This window comes from Muntiacus reevesi, chromosome 8, assembly GCF_963930625.1.
Source record: "Muntiacus reevesi chromosome 8, mMunRee1.1, whole genome shotgun sequence".
In the NCBI taxonomy this organism is placed as follows: domain Eukaryota; kingdom Metazoa; phylum Chordata; class Mammalia; order Artiodactyla; family Cervidae; genus Muntiacus; species Muntiacus reevesi.
The window spans coordinates 21,450,087-21,464,029 of NC_089256.1; the positions used below are offsets into that span (position 1 = coordinate 21,450,087).

General features: G+C 38.3%; 1 protein-coding gene across 3 annotated transcripts in view; it reads left to right on the top strand.

Annotated features, from left to right (window-relative positions):
* The window catches only part of MX1 (MX dynamin like GTPase 1), a 52,042-nt gene that overhangs the window by 13,372 nt on the left and 24,727 nt on the right, over positions 1–13,943 (top strand). For 2 of the 3 annotated variants that reach the window (XM_065943258.1, XM_065943261.1), the window contains exon 4: positions 5,042–5,125. The exons of the other annotated variant lie outside the window; for it this stretch is intronic. In XM_065943258.1, coding sequence (XP_065799330.1) covers positions 5,042–5,125 — 84 coding nt within the window. The remainder of the gene's footprint in view (positions 1–5,041; positions 5,126–13,943) is intronic. 3 annotated transcript variants of the gene reach the window in all.

A 13,943-nucleotide genomic window follows, 5' to 3' on the forward strand; every position in this document is an offset into this window, starting at 1 on the left:
TTAGGGAAATTATAAGGCACATAGCCCAGTTTTCTAGTGTTACTAGACTGATTATCCTTAGTATAATTTAATTGTTTCCAACACAGAGGAGACTTTAAACCTAAATTACCATAGCCTGGTGTTATCTATATAAATCCTTCTCATATCGTGGGAGATTTCTTTCTCCTTTGCTGAAACTTTTCTTGTTGCTCTGATTGAGCTTGAGTAATAGAAAAAAGTTCAAATTTATGGCCAGAGTCAGAGCAGGCATTATTAATTGGCCCAGTGAGGGGATCCCATCTAGTAGTATCACAGTGACCTGAATACGACTATACTTTTTTTTAAGTGAATTTTCTCAGGGCCAACCAGTTAGAGCCTTGTAGTAGAGAAATTTACTAAGGTAACTCAGAACTAGATACAGGTAATTGGCCACAAACCCAACAGTTAGATTGATTTCTAAAATTAGCATAGGATCAGGCCTATGATAGAAAAGCATTTGATTTATATGCAAAGGTGTAAGAAGTCAAGAAAACATTATAAATGATCACACGAATCAGATCCAGCATCTTGGGCAAGCTGTCTACCTCTGATGTCGTTGTCTTTTCATCCTGGTGTACTGTAGTTTCTCCTGTTTGGGCATCATTTAAGATGAAATCAGGTCAGCTGTCTTCTCTATAGACCAATCCAGTGTAGGGGCCTTTGGAAGTGGGAATTAATCTGAGTTAATTTCTCTTAAGTTTCATTGTGCATGAGCTAGTTAAGAGTACCTAATAAAAAGTCTTTCCATCCAGGTTGGAGACAGTCCCTTAAATTATGTCTTTTTCCAGTCCTGGTTGCAGATCATGAGGCATCTGATCTTCATCCAAAGACAGATTACTGAGATAAGCTTCAGAAACAAACTTAGGGTGTTCTTTAAGAATTCAATTAAATTTTACATTAATATCACATAACAGCAAAGAACTAACCAAGAAATGAGTCTTACTACATGCAGACCTCCATTAACAAACTGGGATTTAACATTTTTTGCAATATCTTTTTCTCCTTAAATTTACCCTCATTTTTATCAAATATAACCAAATTAAGGCTAGTTTGTTTGTAAAATAGGTCTGTTCTCACTAATTTTGGTCTGATGATTTATATAACCATAATTGATTATAGACTTTTATTTTGCTGAAACACTTATAGAATCTCAGACTGAACTTTTAATATAAAACAGGGCTGGGAAACTCACACCAAAGGTTTATTACAGATTTTGCCTAACAAATCTAGGTGAACTCTTTACTTTTTAAGGTCTCAAAAATTTCTTGAGATTTTTTTACCTGTTAGTGAGATAACCTTCCTAGCTCATTTGATAAACTTACTGGAAACCTAAGAGTTTCAAATTTCTGGAGGAGTCAGATAGAGAGAAAATATAATTGTTTTGTTTATAACGTATAATTTTACCAAATTATTTTCATAATTAGTTTGAGAGGAAGGTTTTCCCTACTCCTGGAAAACACAAGATTCAAACCTATAATTTTTTAGATAGAAACCATAAAAGTTATAAGCATATTCGCTGGTTCATTCAGTCCTTTGTTAACTTTTGTGAAGTCATCAGGTTTTTCATTAGACTACCAAGACATATCAAAATGTTAAGAACACCATATAATTTTTGGGGTATCTGTATTAGTAATTTTACCATACATTATAACATGAGTGGATTTATTACTTATTTGATAATCTTTTTCATGTAATTTAACCAACCAAATAAACACAGTTTATTTATTTATTTTTTTTATTTTTTTTAAAATTTTATTTTATTAGTTGGAGGCCAATTACTTCACAACATTTCAGTGGGTTTTGTCATACATTGACATGATAAACACAGTTTAATATCTCTCTTTGGGATGTTTCAGGGGCCCTCTGAAGCACCCCAAAGTTAGCTAGAGGTCAAAGGAACTTCAAAAGAACTCGATTTAGAAAGTTTTATCGAAAAGATCAATTAAAAGTGTTTAGAACATTTGGTCAGATTTAGTCAATGTTGATGGGCGTATCATTTAGCTTGTTGATATGTCACAATAGGCATAAATACCAAGGCTCAAAGTCTAGTGAAAGTCAGCTCCGCCATCTTGGACCTAATTGGCTCTAACCAGTTTTCTTTTTTTCCATTTATTTTTATTAGTTGGAGGCTAATTACTTTACAATACTGTAGTGGGTTTTGTCATACATTGATATGAATCAGCCATAAAGTTACACGTATTCCCCATCCCGATCCCCCCTCCCACCTCCCTCTCTACCCGATTCCTCTGGGTCTTCCCAGTGCACCAGGCCCGAGCACTTGTCTCATGCATCCAGCCTGGGCTGGTGATCTGTTTCACCCTAGATAATATACATGTTTCAATATTGTTCTCTCAAAACATCCCACCCTCGCCTTCTCCCACAGAGTTCAAAAATCTGTTCTGTACATCTGTGTCTCTTTTTCTGTTTTGCATATAGGGTTATCATTACCATGTTTCTAAATTCCATATATATGTGTTAGTATGCTGTAATGTTCTTTATCTTTCTGGCTTACTTCACTCTGTATAATGGGCTCCAGTTTCGTCCATCTCATTAGAACTGATTCAAATGAATTCTTTTTAATGGCTGAGTAATATTCCATGGTGTATATGTACCACAGCTTCCTTATCCATTCATCTGCTGATGGGCATCTAGGTTGCTTCCATGTCCTGGCTATTATAAACAGTGCTGCGATGAACATTGGGGTGTACATGTCTCTTTCAGATCTGTCTAACCAGTTTTCTTATGGCCATGTCATTCCTAACAAAATCTATTTATCTAACTAATTGTAATCCAATTTTAGAGAATCCTGATCATGCATAACTTTTTAGTATTTTTTTTCATACCTTTTTTAAACTGAAAGCACACTTCCTGCTTTCCTTTAGCAACCAAAAGCTAACTTTTATATTAGCATTTTATAGATTGGTGAGCATAAATACCAGTGCTAATTTCTAAAACCCTTGCTTTTTAAAACATTTTATGGTGGCATCAAACATTATTCATTTATAGTTCCAAATCTCTTTAGTTTTTCTGTAAAAGGAAATCAGTATTTAGCAGTAAATGTTTCAAAATTGCATTTTATTTGGAAATGACCTAATTATTCAATAGACTTCCAATACTTAGGTTAGCACAATGCTTAGAAATTCAAGTTACGCCAATCTGGAGAGACTATTGTAGACAGATATTCCTAAAGAATAATTATTCTTAATAGAGTTTATATACAAATTCATATCTCATTTAGATTTTTAGAAGTTTCTTCACTCGAGGTAATTTCCTTGTTGACAAACTTGTAATAGATATAATATTTAACTTATATTAAACCTAGGTACAATAAAAATATTCTACTTAATGTTAATTACTCTAAGACATGTCCATATTAGATAGGCCAACCAACATTAATATCAGGTATTTAATACTGAATATTTCCCAGTTCACCTGTACCTGGAATTTATTGTTTAATTTAGAATTATTTGATTTGTAAGCACTTACCTTTCTTTAAGCCAATTAAATAGAGCTCATTCACAAATTAACCTAAAAAATATTACCCAGAGACAAAGACATACCAACACAGTGCAAGATCTAGCTTCATTTTCTAAGTTTGGTCATGAATTAGATATTACAATATAAAATTTACTGGTTTATAAAAAAAGTTGAAACAAATAAAAATTTTAAAGGCTTTTCCCCTTTTCCCCTCAGTCTCAGGAGTTAGAGATGGTCTAGATAAGTGTTACTGAGAGCCCTGGCCTCAAGGCACAGGGAAAGAAAATCAAGTTTTAACAAAGTGGCGGCAGGTTTAAACCAAATGGTGGCCAGACAAAGCAAAATGGCCATGAAAAATCACAACACAGAACAGAGTTAAAACACACATATAAACCTGGCAGTCTTCATCAGACACTCCCTTAAATACAAGAATACAGTCTCTCAGAAAACCTTCTATAGAGACACAGAACTTCAGATGTCTTCAAAGATGTCAAAAGGAGGAAAGGAAGCCAGGTTGAAAGAAGAAGGAGGAGGAGGCAGGAAAGGAGGGCATAAAAGGGGTGGCCTTACAGACGTCTCCTGCCACCTGCAGACTCCCAGGCGTTATGGGACTTTTCCCTGGGCTTCCAGAGAAGGGAGGACTGGAACTCGGCCCTACCAGAAACCAGAACCAGAATTTGAGTTCTCTGCCAAGAGGAGGTGATCAGTCTCCAACCCTCAGCTCAGGCTGAGGTCCTTCGACCAGATTCCTGCATCCAGGACCGGGGGACTAGAAAAACGGGAAGGATAGGAAGGGCTAAGGAGAGGAAAGAGAGAGGGAAGGGGAGGGAGGTCAATAAAATCTCTTGTTCTTTACGGTCGGGGCACTCTGGCCAGTTGTCCACGTCAAGAGGAGACCAGGGACAAAAGGGTCCCAGTTGCGGCCGCTGGGTCTGGTCCATTGGCAGGCAAGCTGGTCCCTGAGTACCCCAAGTGGTCAGGATGTCAGCGAAGAAGAGTCCCCACCAGAGTCGCCATTTGCTGCAGGAAGGGGGACCCCTTCCAGGGCCCGAAACTGGGCTCTTGTCTAACACTCAGAAAAGAATTGTCCGAGGAGACACATGTGCTGATAAAGCAAGAGATTTTATTGGGAAAGGGCACCCGGGTGGAGAGCAGGAGGGTGAGGGAACCCAGGAGAACTGCTCTGTCACGTGACTCACAGTCTCGGGTTTCATGGTGATGGGATTGGCCTCCGGGTGGTCTTTGGCCAATCATTCTAATTCAGAGTCTTTCCTGGTGGCGCACGCATCGCTCAGCCAAGAAGAATGCTAGCGAGAGGGATTCTGGGAAGTGGACAGACACGCAGTGTCTCCTTGTGACCTTTCCCGAACTCTTCCGGTTGGTCATTTGGTCATGGCTTATTAGCTCTGTATTCCTTACCAGGATCTCCTGTCATAAAACAACTCATGCAAATAGTTACTATGGTGCCTGGCAAGGGTGGGCGGTTTCAATCAGTGTGCTTCCCCTAACATTGGCAGCAAGTTTTTATGTTTTATATGTCTCATAGTTCAAGCTCAATTTGTTTGTTGAGGACAATTCGAGGAGGAGAAGGAGGAGGAGGAGGAGGCCAGCCAACAAGTCCTTTGTCATGGTAATGTTTCAACGAAGTGTTAGTAACCTTTTAAGTCACTTAAGCAGCATAATGCATGTTTTTTGTTCTTTCCCTAAAGTTTCAGTAGTATAAACATGGTTCATAGACAGAAAAAGGGCAGCAATGTCTGCAAGTCTTCTTTTGGAGGCAGGACTAAAGCCTAAGTTTGTCGGCCAATGTTTATGCATAATTTTGCTGGGCCCATACACAAAGGAAGGACTTCATAACCTAAAGAAATGTTAACTAGTTTTCTCTCCTCCCCAGGGTGTGAGGGTTCCAGGGAGGGGGCATTTGGGTGGAGTCATTGGTTGATATGCTGGGTCTTTTCTCTGTCCATTTTATGACCTGAAATAAAGGGGGGTTGGGTAAGTAAATTAGTTAATCCAGCTCCAGCAGGGATCGTGCAGGCCAACAGAGCATAGCGATAAGGTTTTCAGGACTCTGAGGCATTCCCTGTTGAGAAATCAGATTTTTTTTTCTCCATTTATTTTTATTAATTGGAGGCTAATTACTTTACAATATTGTAGTGGTTTTTGCCATACATTGACATGAATCAGCCATGGATTTACATGTGTTCCCCATCCCGATCCCCCCTCCCACCTCCCTCCCCATCCTATCCCTCTGGGTCTTCCCAGTGCACCAGCCCTGAGCACTTGTCTCATGCATCCAACCTGGGCTGGTGGTCTGTTTCACTCTTGATAGTATACTTGTTTCAGTACTATTCTCTTAGAACATCCGACCCTCGCCTTCTCCCACAGAGTCCCGAAGTCTGTTCTGTACATCTGTGTCTCTGTTTTGCATATTGGGTTATCGTTACCATCTTTTAAAATTCCATATATATGCCTTAGTATACTGTATTGGTCTTTATCTTTCTGGCTTTCTTCACTCTGTATAATGGGCTCCAGTTTCATCCATCTCATTAGAACTGATTCAAATGAATTCTTTTTAATGGCTGAGTAATATTCCATTGTGTATATGTGCCACAGCTTCCTTATCCATTTGTCTGCTGATGGGCATCTAGGTTGCTTCCATGTCCTGGTTATTATAAACAGTGCTGCGATGAACATTGGGATGCACATGTCTCTTTCAGATGTAGTTTCCTTGGTGTGTATGCCCAGGAGTGGTATTGCTGGGTCATATGGCAGTTCTTTTTCCAGTTTTTTAAGGAATCTCCACACTGTTCTCCATAGCGGCTGTACTAGTTTGCATTCCCACCAACAGTGTAAGAGGGTTCCCTTTTCTCCACACCCTCTCCAGCATTTATTGCTTGTAGATTTTTGGATAGCAGCCATCCTGACTGGTGTGTAATGGTACCTCATTGTGGTTTTGATTTGCATTTCTCTGGTAATGAGTGATGTTGAGCATCTTTTCATGTGTTTATTAGCCATCTGTATGTCTTCTTTGGAGAAATGTTTGTTTAGTTCTTTGGCCCATTTTTTGATTGGGTCATTTATTTTTCTGGAATTGAGCTGCAGAAGCTGCTTGTATATTTTTTTACATTAATCCTTTGTCTGTTGCTTCATTTGCTATTATTTTCTCCCAATCTGAGGGCTGTCTTTTCACCTTGCTTATAGTTTCTTTTGTTATGCAAAAGCTTTTAAGTTTAATTAGGTCCCATTTGTGTATTTTTGCTTTTATTTCCAATATTCTGGGAGGTGGGTCATAGAGGATCCTGCTGTGATTTATGTCAGAGAGTGTTTTGCCTATGTTCTCCTCTACGAGTTTTATAGTTTCTGGTCTTACATTTAGATCTTTAATCCATTTTGAGTTTATTTTTGTGTATGGTGTTAGAAGGTGTTCTAGTTTCATTCTTTTACAAGTGGTTGACCAGTTTTCCCAGCACCACTTGTTAAAGAGGTTGTCTTTTTTCCATTGTATATCCTTGCCTCCTTTGTCAAAGATAAGGTGTCCAAAGGTACATGGATTTATCTCTGGGCTTTCAATTCTGTTTCATTGATCTATATTTCTGTCTTTGTGCCAGTACCATACTGTCTTGATGACTGTGGCTTTGTAGTAGAGCCTGAAGTCAGGCAGGTTGATTCTTCCAGTTCCATTCTTCTTTCTCAAGATTGCTTTGGCTATTCGAGGTTTTTTGTATTTCCATACAAATTGTGAAGTTATTTGTTCTAGTTCTGTGAAAACTACCGTTGGTAGCTTGATAGGGATTGCATTGAATCTATAGATTGCTTTGGGTAGTATAGCCATTTTGACAGTATTGAGTCTTCCAATCCATGAACACGGTATGTTTCTCCATCTATTTGTGTCCTCTTTGATTTCTTTCATCAGTGTTTTATAGTTTTCTATATATAGGTCTTTCATTTCTTTAGGTAGATATACTCCTAAGTATTTTATTCTTTTTGTTGCAATGGTGAATGGTATTGTTTCCTTAATTTCTCTTTCTGTTTTCTCATTGTTAGTGTATAGGAATGCAAGGGATTTCTGTGTGTTAATTTTATATCCTGCAACATTACTGTATTCATTGATTAGCTCTAGTAATTTTCTGGAAGAGTCTTTAGGGTTTTCTATGTAGAGGATCATGTCGTCTGCAAACAGTGAGAATTTTACTTCTTCTTTTCCTATCTGGATTCTTTTTATTTCTTTTTCTGCTCTGATGGCTGTGGCCAACACTTCCAAAACTATGCTGAATAGTAGTGGTTAGAGTGGACACCCTTGTCTTATCCCTGACTTTAAGGGAAATGCTTTAAATTTTTCACCGTTGAGGATAATGTTTGCTGTGGGTTTGTCATATATAGCTTTTATTATGTTGAGGTATGTTCCTTCTATGCCTGCTTTCTGGAGAGTTTTTATCATAAATGGATGTTGAATTTTGTCAAAGGCTTTTTCTGCATCTATTGAGATAATCATATGGTTTTTATCTTTCAATTTGTTAATGTGGTGTATTACATTGATTGATTTGTGGATATTAAAGAATCCTTGCATTCCTGGGATAAGGCCCACTTGGTCATGATGTATGATCTTTTCAATATGTTGTTGGATTCTGTTTGCTAGAATTTTGTTAAGGATTTTTGCATCTATGTTCATCAGTGATATTGGCCTGTAGTTTTCTTTTTTTGTGGCATCTTTGTCTGGTTTTGGAATTAGGGTGATGGTGGCCTCATAGAATGAGTCTGGAAGTTTGCCTTCTGCAATTTTTTGGAAGAGTTTGAGTAAGATAGGTGTTAGCTCTTCTCTTAATTTTTGGTAGAATTCAGCTGTGAAGCCATCTGGTCCTGGGATTTTGTTTGCTAGAAGATTTCTGATTACAGTTTTGATTTCCATGCTTGTGATGGGTCTGTTAAGATCTTCTATTTCTTCCTGGTTCAGTTTTGGAAAATTATACTTTTCTAAGAATTTGTCCATTTCTTCCAACTTGTCCATTTTATTGGCATAGAGCTGCTGGTAGTAGTCTCTTATGATCCTTTGTATTTCAGTGTTGTCTGTTGTGATCTCTCCATTTTCATTTCTAATTTTGTTGATTTGGTTCTTCTCCCTTTGCTTCTTGATGAGTCTGGCTAACGGCTTGTCAGTTATATTTACCTTTTCAAAAAACCAACTTTTAGCTTTGTTGATTTTTGCTATGGTCTCTTTTGTTTCTTTTGGATTTATTTCTGCCCTAATTTTTAAGATTTCTTTCCTTCTACTAGCTCTGGGGTTCTTCATTTCTTCCTCCTCTAGTTGCTTTAGGTGTAGAGTTAGGCTATTTATTTGACTTTTTTCTTGTTTTTGAGGTAAGCCTGTATTGCTATGAACCTTCCCCTTAGCACTGCTTTTACAGTGTCCCATAGGTTTTGGGTTGTTGTGTTTTCATTTTCATTCGTTTCTATGCATATTTTGATTTCTTCTATGATTTGTTTGTTATTCAGAAGCGTGTTATTTAGCCTCAATATGTTGGAATTTTTAATAGTTTTTTCCTGTAATTGAGATCTAATCTTACTGCATTGTGGTCAGAAAAGATTACTGGAATGATTTCAATTTTTTTGAATTTACCAAGGCTAGATTTATGGCCCAGGATGTGATCTATTCTGGAGAAGTTTCCATGTGCACTTGAGAAAAAGGTGAAATTGATTGTTTTGGAGTGAAATGTCCTATAGTTATCAATTAGGTCTAGCTGGACCATTGTGTCATTTAAAGTTTGTGTTTCCCTGTTAATTTTCTGTTTAGTTGATCTGTCCGTAAGTGTGAGTGGGGTATTAAAGTCTCCCACTATTATTGTGTTATTGTTAATTTCCCTCTTCATTCTTATTAGCATTTGCCTTACATATTGCGGTGCTCCTATGTTGGATGCATATATATTTGTAATTGTTATATCTTCTTCTTGGATTGATCCTTTGATCGTTATGTAGTGTCCTTCTTTGTCTCTTTTCACAGCCTTTATTTTGAAGTCTATTTTATCTGATATAAGTATTGCGACTCCTGCTTTCTTTTGGTCTCAGTTTGCGTGGAATATTTTTTTCCAGCCCTTCACTTTCGGTCTGTGTGTGTCCCTTGCTTTGAGGTGGGTCTCTTGTAGACAGCATATGTAGGGGTCTTGCTTTTGTATCCATTCAGCCAGTCTTTGTCTTTTGGTTGGGGCATTCAACCCATTTACAAGAAATCAGATTCTTAACTTGATTAATGAGGGTTTTTATTTGCCCCCAAGAGGAGATATCATAGGGTTGATGTCTCCAAGGGTGGTGCTTTCTGGAGATCTTTAGAGCCGCCATGGCCCGTATTGGAATTTCTTCCTCCTGGAGTTCTTGTTTCATCTCCATTTTGAATGTCGGGGGCCCCCTTGGGTCGAATTTTCTGAGGAAAAATTTATTGGATCCACCTGGGGAAATACAAGCATATTCCTTTCCCTGTGAGATTAATTTCCCAGATTTCTATTGTTTATTGAACCCTTCTTGGTCCCAAATGGGCAGAGGAAGAGTAGTGTCCTTCAATTCCTTGAAATGTCTTTCTGCTCTTGTTAAAATATTTCCCTGTAGTAGGTTTAAAAAATTTAAAACAAATAGAGCTGTATTAACAATAATTATGAGTTTAGAAAATATGTTGGAATCTAGTAAAGTCTGCTTTGGATAAGGAAGACAGTAGTGTTCCTGTGTATTCCCCCTTTTAAAATTTTTTTTATTTTTAACTTTAGTGTGTGATGTGCTCGTTCGACTATGCCTTGTGCCTGTGGATTATAAGGAATACCTGTAATATGTTTAATAGAAAAAGATCATAAAAATTGTTTAAAGTGTCTAGAAATATAGGCAGGGCCATTGTATATTTTAATAGAACTAGGAGTTTATGGTGGAGGTTTCTATATTTTTTAATACAAAAACTGAATATATAGAATAGAGACTATATTAATGGGGTAAGGATATAGGCAAATAACTTGAATAAGAGCATATAATTTATTTTGTTGAGCAGAATGAAATTTAGTATAAAAGACTTTATATTTTTTAAGAGACCAGAATGGAGTTTTGGTGTTTTTAGTCCCATCTATTTAAAAGAAATGCGAGAAATAATAAATTCAAAGTTTTTGAAGAAAATTCCATAGCTTACCAGAAGGATAATGAAATGATATTTCTCCAAAATATTTTAGAAAAGCTAATTGGAAATCAGTAGAAGTTTGTAATGTGTTCTCAAATTGCGATTTATTTGTAATAAAGTTTTATTAAAGTATAAAGGAGATAGAGAAAGCTTTTGACATAAGCATCAGAAGGGGGCAGAAAGAGTGCCCCCCTGCTAGTCTTTGGCCAGATGTCATATAACTACCAGCAGTCTGCTTAATTAGAGAAAAGAAATATCTCAAAACTGAACAGAACAGCACCAGGCCCCTCACCCACAACATGCATTTTGAGATAACCTTGGCACCAGGTGAGTTGTCCTGGGCCACAAAATGATTGACGTGAATATTGAAGAAAGGCAGGTTTTCAAGCAAATGTAGTTTCATTAACATAGTTTAAGAGAACATTTTCATGAGTAAAACATACCAGTTTGTCGAGTCTGTTCTGAGTCTTAGGCAGAACCAACTTGAAGACAGAGTCTGGAGTAAATGCACATTAACATAGCTTAAGACAAACATTTCCATAAGAAAAATGCATTGGTTAACTCAGGGTTTGAGAGAAGTTAACTTTAAGTGAAACCAGCTGTCATTGTGGCAGCACAGTATTTTAAGAGAAACCGATTTTTAAATTTATATAGAGAAAAAAAAATTGCTAGTTTCTTCTTGCTGCTTAAGATGGATAAAAATGTCTGGCACTTGCAGCCTATTTTTTCCATTTGGAGACCCCTGGCCTTCCTGCCTGTTAAGTCAAACTAGATCCGCCCAGTAAAAGACTGAAGGTTTGTGGGGGCAGGGGTCCAAAAAGTCCAGTAGGTATTCTAGAGGGGGCTGCTTGAGGGTAAAGGAGTTTAGGGCTGGTCTATCGAGGGCAGCACTGCCAGATGTTGAGGGTTTGAGGGAAAAGATGGAATTTGCCTCTGGTTTTTGTTGAAGAGGACCTGGCGATCTCCTGCTTGGAGTTTCCTGGAATAGGTTTTCCTTCAATATCAAATTTAAATTTACACTCTTTGGCACAATGCATTTCTCTACGGCAGCAAGGGCAGATTTTTTGGAGTTTTTTTTTTTTTTTTTTAAGTTTTCTTAGGGCAGCCTCTTTTTAAATGGTACTTATCTCCACAGGTAAAACATCCATTATTTTCCTATTCTTAAGGCAGCAACCATTGTTTCAGCTAGCATTTGCAACTTTTGAGTTTCTGATTCTATATTGCTATAAGCCTTTAAATAATCAAAAATAGTCCCTGTCTCACGAATTGGGGCTATAGCCCTTTGTCATTCCTGATTTGCATTTTCATAAGTAAGTAATTTTTCTAGTTGCCTTTTAGCTTCTTTTCCGGTTACTGTACGGGAAATAACAGTTTCTAATCTAGCTAAGAAATTGGCATACTTTTCATTAGGTCCCTGCAATATTTTAGTGTAGCTACCTGTAGGCTCCCCTTGAGGAGTAATTTGATCCCAAGCTTCAAGGGCCACTGTTTTTAATTGTTCATGCAGCAACGAAAGGCATCATATTTGAGCTTTTATAGCGTCAAATTGTCCGGTGCCAGTTAGCATCTCAAAAGTAATTTGATTTTCGGGAGCGCCAGCTCAAGCATTTCTGTTAGCATGATCTCTGGCTATATCTTGAAAACACATTGTCCATTGAAGATATTCTCCTGGTTTAAGGAGGGCTTTTATTAAAATTCGCCAATCATAGGGAATAAAGTTTCCAATAGAAGATGCCAGAGCATTTAGAATCTCTCTAGTAAAAGGCAAATGTGAGCCACACATAGTTACAGCCTTTTTCATTTGTTGCACGTGAAAAAGGTTAATACCTTCATATTGAGGTATTATCTGCCCTTGAGCGTCAGCATTTCTTAAAACTGGAAAGGCGGAAAAACCATTGGCTTCAGAGACTTGTGATTGCAAAGCCAGCAATTCAGAGAGCCTCTGTCGCAAAGGGGGTAGATTATTGCTCTTCAGAAAGGTGTTGTCGGTTTTAATGTTAAAAGGTGTCTTAAGGGAGTTGTTGCCAAAATCATTAGGTTTTATCCAGGGAGAGACTTTGGGATTTGTGCCCTCCAGCAGGGGAGGAGCACCTGGAGCAATTGGGCCACGGTTGGTAGGAAAATCTTGAAATATCTTTTGTTGTTCTAATTGGGTCTTTTTAAGGTATCATTGTCTAATTTATATTCATGTAATAAGTGTTCTGCCTGTTGCCAGTTATCAGGAGGACTAGAATTACCTTGGAATGGCAGAATCACAGCTTCAGTGAGAGCCCATAGGGGCCAGAAATCTATCGGAACTACCTTCATTAGGGAACCAAGGGTTACATTCAACCACTGTCTGAAGGCAAGCCTCTATTCTCTGGCGTGAAACTGAAAATCCCTGAACTTTAAATAAGTGCTGAAGTAAAGCAGAAAAGTGAGGGGGCTTTCCAGCCGATTGACCCATGTCGTAATACTTACCGGCCTCAATAGGCCCTGGGGGTCACTCTGTCTGAAGCCACGTGTACCAAGCCCCTGTTTCTGGGCGCCACTTGTTGGTCCTTGAATGGACCAGAACCTAGTGGTCTGGAGTCGACGATAAGAAAGTAAGAGAGAGAAAGAGGCTGATACCCCCTGGTTTACGTGGAAAGCCAATAGAGTCCTGTTCTTACAACTCACGCTGCTGCATGTAGGCACCAGGCGCCCTCTCCAGTGGGTGAAGGCAGTGCGCCTTCTCGAGAGGGTCTTAGAAGCCCGGGCAAGAAAATGAGCTCAGCGGGCCTCCGTGCTCCAAGGAATTAGCCAGAAAGAGAGAGAGAGAGAAAGAAAGAAAGAAAGAAAGACACGGGGACCAAAGCTCTGATGGAGCAAAGGTGTTTTAATCAACACGATGTGGGCATATATACTGTCTTACAAGGTGGTTATTCTCAGCAAAGACAAAGATTAAAATTCCAGACTTACAAAACACAAGATGATCCCTATCAAAGACAGAGTTGCAAACGATCACCTTTTCATAAGAAGGAAGAGGGTACTTATCACTGTAATGAGAAATGCCTGGATTCCTTTGCCCGGGGAAAGCCAAAGGTGTGCCTCTCCTCTTAACTCCTGAATATTCAGGAATCAATAAGGGCCAGAGGGATTCTGACAGATCCAAAACAGCACACAGGAAGTCTTTTGTTAAATGCTTCCTGACACTCGGGACAGTGAAGATGTGTGGTGTCTTTTCTCCCAGGAATGAGACATATTTTTGGTGGGAACCAAACTTGGCTTCTGGAATCAGTTCAACCTAAATTTGATTCCACTGCTGACACTTGCAGTTGTA